This window comes from Sipha flava, unplaced genomic scaffold (assembly GCF_003268045.1).
Source record: "Sipha flava isolate LNK unplaced genomic scaffold, YSA_version1 177_pilon_pilon, whole genome shotgun sequence".
Lineage (NCBI taxonomy): Eukaryota > Metazoa > Arthropoda > Insecta > Hemiptera > Aphididae > Sipha > Sipha flava.
The window spans coordinates 1308619-1314816 of record NW_020272091.1 but is presented as its reverse complement, the minus strand read 5'-3'; the positions used below and the strand labels follow the sequence as shown (position 1 = coordinate 1314816).

The window sequence follows — 6198 nt, the reverse complement described above, 5'->3', positions numbered from 1 at the left end:
AGTGTAAATAATTATTAGTGTGAGTGAACCCCTCCACTACCCTTGATCATGTAACGATCGTACCTGTTAAGATAATAATAATTGTCTAATGACAGTAATTAATATTATTTTATCGAGTGTGTGTGCTCGACAGATTTTCTTTCCTAATTATTATTATATATTATTTATTTCTGTTCAGTCTTGAGCTCTATGGGGAATGTTGCAATTTCAATACGCGTTCTACCGTATGGATTACAGTCTATAGTATTTTTATAGAAATATTTAGACAATATAAAACTAAATTCACACTTCGTTTATCACCTAACTTACAACAAAAATATATAATATACATATTAAAATAAATAATATAATAAAAATATTTAATATTTTTTTATATATTTATGTTTTTATAATACTTATTATTTAAAGGAAGATTATATAAAATAGATGGAAGAACATCTAAAAGAGTATAATTAATAATTACGAACAAACAATAAAAAATAAATTATTAAAAAAATTATTAATTATTATTTTTTTATTATTATTATTTAATTAATTATTAAAAAAAAGATTAAATAAGGCTATCTCCCAATATGCGGTCTACCATAAAATGGACGTGGTCTACCGTAATAATATATTTTAATATATTAAAAGTGTATAAAAATTTTAATTTATTAAGGATCCACAAAATTATCCACAGTGCATAATTTCATATCTCTAAGGAAAGCATCAAAAATATTATCTCCATTATATTTTTCCTCGGTCATTTCTTTGGTATAGTTTTACTTTACTGCCACATTTGCGACATTGTTTTGCATAACGGCCATAATAATCTTGCAGGTATTTGACAGTAGATTCTTCAGTTAAAAATTTTTTATAAAATTCTTAGTTAAAAACTATTTTTCAGCTCAAAATTTAAAAAAATTGTTTTACCACAAACGACACTAAACCAACTAACCCAATAACCTGTATTTTTACATGATAAAATATATATCATTATGAAAAATTAAGATAAAACATGAAAATTGGTGAATAATAAATAATAATAACCGAGGATTCCCAGCTATAGGTAGAACACATAACATTGGTAGACCGCATACTATATTTATATTTATAGTTACGTAGCACACAAAATGGAGGTAGACCGCATATTGGGAGATAGCCTTAAGTAATTTATACGACCATAAAAATTATATAGATAGAAAAAAATGTTTGTAAAGATTTGCTGGAGCCATGAGTATCCGAAAAGCGTATAACTTTTAGACTATATTCAGCACATGATTTAGACTGTGAAAGTGAATCATATAATAAATAATAAATCAATAAACTACCTAAATGTTATAATAATTGTCTATGACAAGCAGTGGTGTATAGAGTGGGGGGGAGTCTACGGACGGCGCGCACGCACACGCATGACATGTTACTGGAAATAATAACAAAATATTTAGTTGGCCGTTTAACGGACGAAAATATTACTTCACGGAAATAGTGATCACTCATTGTAAATACAATATATTTATAATTTTTTTTTTCAAATTGATAAATAACAACATTATACAGGCCGCATTGAACTCCGATTTTTTTAATTCCTATTTTAAATAGTGAAAAGAATATAGATAAAAAAAAAAGCTTAAATTTTACTTTTTTTAGAAATTCATTATAAATTTTAGGAATAAATATCAAAAAAACGGAGTTCAATGCGGCCTATAGAATGTTTTCTTCTATTTAAATATATAAAAAAAAAAAATCAAATTTGATTGATTTTACGGGGCAGGATCACTATTTTCGTTGAATGTATTTTTGAGGGTAAAACGACATTAGCACCGAGCGCCTTAATTAAAATATATATATATATATATATATTATTTATCGGTTCACATAAATATTTTAATAATAAATGTAAATATTGTAATAATTATACACAATTAATTCCAGCTGATGGTGGAGTTTCTTCATATTTGATCTAAATTGTATTATTAATATAGTTGACATTTTACATAAATGAACTCAAAGACACACGAAGAGATTGTATAATAATACACATTGCTTGGTTGCCATAAGTTTTCAAGTATATATTCATCAAATTTGTAACTATATACTTAATTATAACTAATAATGTAATATACCTATGAATAATAATAATAATAATAGTATTAACATTTATATTATAATATTGCGGAATTATATTTTTAATCATTCAAAATCGACTGATCCCAATTAAAAATCTTCACAATTCATTATTATACTACATTATCTAAGATTAGATGGTTTACGTTTTTTTAGAGTGCCGCAAAATGTTGATAAATGAATTACATTTCGATCGGGAAAAAAGAAAATATTTCATTTTTGGTATCTTGCCCCTCGTTTTTTTGTTTTGAATAATTCTAGAGAACAATAAAGTATAGTTTACGGTTATTTTTTATTGTTTAAGGATATGGAATACGAGTTTCTATTCCTCTTCAAGCCAAAAGTACCGAAAAACAGCAGAAAACTGATGATACGGATATTCATACCGATCAAAAGCTATCCAATACTACTTGCAGGATACGAAACCTTAACGCTAAAAGCAAAACATTTATACGAGCTTGCAGTACAAAATTGAAAACTAATTATTAAATATATATATATATATATATACAAACGTCGATTTTACGTTTATATAGGTCTATAAATATAAATGCCTCAATCAAATTTATCCCAAACGAGAGATTTCCTTAAATTTTCGACCTATGTTCTTACGAACAATTGAATACCAAAAACTATGGAAAAAATATACATAGCATTTTTTTTAAATTCGATAAAACTAATATTGACCTCATGATGGGAATTATTTTGATACTGATAAAGTTTACGAGTACATCGTCGTGATGAACGCGGTTCCAAAATAACTGTTATTGAATCCTTTTTGTCCACCATTCTTCTTAGGTTGAGTTGTCGACTCGTTTTCAACGTAAAAATAAGAGGATTTCAATACGAGAACGACGTTATAGAAAATTCTAAACATCCGTCATTTCCAATAGATTTAATTGGTTTTCATTTGAGTCCTGTTTACAACAGCATAATTCATGGTTATCGTTACACCGGCATACGTAACAAGGATATCGGTTGACGTTCTGTTAGATTGTCGGTGTAGGTACGTTTCAAATCCTTAGAAACACCTTAGAATACGTTATCATATTAAACTCTTCAGGTATGATAAAGATAGTAGTAATATGCTTCACATTGGTCGTCGATAAATTTTGCTCGGCCAGCTGTACATAGTTAACATAATGTGTAACATCGAACAATGGCGGAAAATTGTTAAAACGGAGTGTATTTACTGCTGTGCCAGGTGCAGTGTGCTGCTAAGCGAATAGGGAATTGCATTTGGTTCGAAGAATTTGAATTCGATTCATTCAAACACGTCGTGTTCATCATTACGTGGGACAGTAACCATAACAACGACGGCAATATTGTAGACCCATAAATGATATAACAACATAGTAATGGTAAACAATTGCTTCCACTGCAAGGATTTAATATTGTGACGATTTCCCATAGAATATCAATTACTTTTATTTTCTGAGAGTTAAAAAATTCAAATTCATCATTCACAGACCAATGAAACGCATAGGTTATCAGTAAAATCATTGGAGATATAAATATTGTACGTACAATAGTATAAAAACTTCATTAATAAGCTACATAAACTTTTAAATTTTTACCGTGGTACCCCATACGTTTTTTTCGAAAGCCTATTGCATTTAACTCGAAGTATTGAAAACGCGTCACCGAGTAATAATAATATATAATAATTATCTTCCGATGGTCTTAATAGTATTACCTTTAAATAAAACGAACACGCGGACGCGTCCCAAAACTAATTATTCTCTGCACAACCTTTAACGATAAATCGCTCCACAATTTCCTTACGTCTACTATTCAGATGACGTTGGACATAATTTAGGTACGATTATTATCACAATTTCTGCAAATAATAAGTGCATTTCAGTTGATGTTGTGCGGACACATTTTGAACGGTGATTCATCGGAAGCATGTAATCGTTGAAGGTTAAAAAGTCAATATTAATTATTAATATTGTTCCTATCACTTTCGGGATGAGTTTTAGCATTTTATCAAATACGTCTGCAACTCATTTCGTTACTGTTTAAGCAATTACCCTGTTAATACACGAAGAATCAATTAATAAATTATATGATTCGCTTCAGTATATTGTAAGATCATAAACATTTCTCCGTTATCGCGGGTTGTATGTAAATTCAATAAGCTACCAATAGACTAAGATTAAATATCACACAGTGAATAATATTTTAGTTTATACAAGCCTTAGGTACCACTGTTCTGATGTTTGATTTAAATTCTAGGTAGGTACCTAGTTAAAAATACTAATGCAAAATAAATAGCTAGTGATCTATTTACAACGTATATAACTACTTAATGGAAGCCTATGATTTGTATTAAGGGGCCTCTACACCATTTCAATTTTGACTGAAAACAACATTTTCTAACATTTCTGGTCATAAAAATTAGTTAAATTTACCCATAGCAAACTATATTATACATGCAACTACCTATACATTATGTAAAACACTCCAACGTTAGTAAACTGATATTTTAATTTTTATGCGGCAGTTTATAATAGAAAATAGTTTTATAAATATATATATAGAATTATGATTAGAATTCTGATAATTCTATTTACATTTTGAATTGGTACTACAATAAGAAAATCTAATCTTATCCCATAATATAAATGTATTAAAATAAAGTAAAATTAAATATAAGGATAGTTGTTTGAAAAGGAATGGTTGATTTTGGAGTATAAGACAGTACTTAATATTGAGCTGAATTTATTAATAGATTCTAAAATAATAATAATAATAATAATAATAAATTGTGTATACAAATAATAAATAATTTACATTAATTTAGGTACGAATGTATAATATATTTTATACATCTATATATATATTAATATATACGAATAAATAATATTAAGATCAATATTAAAAAAAAAAAAACAACAAAATAATAAACAAAAAATGGATAGGCGAGTTAAATTTTGTACAAATAAAAAAATAATAACTATAAAATATGTATTATTTTTAAGTTTAACTTGTGCACATAGAAATACTGAACCATTGAAAAGAAAAAATTTAAATAAATTACTATTTTATCAATGAATAGAAAGTATAATATCTGCCCGAGTAGTCTACACACGCCTAAGACGTTCAAATTCAGGATTTAAAAATGTTTCTTTAATATCCTAAAATACCCGTTGTCTACTCGTTTACTAACCGGCTTAATATTACATTGCACAGTTATAATTCAAAAAAATAAAATAAATTGTTGTAATTATTTCATAAATATTATTGGAGTATATTTCAAAGTGTTTATTGGTAATTTAATGCAATCATAGTAAAAATCACATGATTTTCGTACAACTTGTGTACAAAGAAATAAAAATATTATAATTCTAAACATACACAATCACAAAAATAATTGAACTGGTATAGACAATAAATTATTGAATACTTATACAATAATGTAAGGGTTCGTACAACAGTAGGGCTCAGTCATTTTATAAAAATTTATGAGAAGTTTTCAAACATTTTTATAATCAATATTTCAATATGGTGGGCAGGGGATGATTCAAGGGAAAAACATTAATTTGGAAGTTAGTTACATACTAAAATGGCAAAGTTGATGGCTTTTTACTGGTCATCATTTACACAACACTGTACTACTAATATAAGGTAATATATCACATTACTTTTTTCATCTCTTTATTTAATCTGTACAAACATAACACATAATATTAATCTTATACGTACAATGTATAGCGTGTATGTCAACAACGAAATGCTTGATATACAATTGATTAAATCGGTAAGCACCGTTTTTGTTCATCAGTCATTGTGAACTTTTTACAACATAACAATAATAATAATAATAAAAATAATAATAATTATCATCTAACGCTATGATGCAGTTTTTACCCAAGTGGCAGGCACCCATTGTGGCTCTCTTTCTAAACTGTTGATTTCATTTAATAACTGTTGGTACGCTCTTTCAGTATCGTTATTGATGATGATCATATCAAAGTAATGGCCAAATTTTTCTTCCATTTCTCTTGCCTTTTCAATGATTTCTTTTAGTTCTTCTTCCTATATAAGAGAAATATATTTATGTTATAATATTTAAATGGCTTATAATAA

At 27.3% G+C, this 6198-nt stretch overlaps 1 protein-coding gene across 3 annotated transcripts in view; it reads right to left on the bottom strand.

The window, feature by feature from the left end:
- Positions 1 to 5107: 5107 nt before the first annotated feature.
- The window catches only part of LOC112680480 (MAGUK p55 subfamily member 5), a 46549-nt gene continuing 45458 nt past the window's right edge, over positions 5108 to 6198 (bottom strand). For all 3 annotated transcript variants that reach the window (XM_025550574.1, XM_025550575.1, XM_025550576.1), the window contains one exon: positions 5108 to 6147. In XM_025550574.1, the coding sequence (XP_025406359.1) occupies positions 5962 to 6147 (186 nt within the window). In that variant the 3' untranslated portion in view covers positions 5108 to 5961. The remainder of the gene's footprint in view (positions 6148 to 6198) is intronic.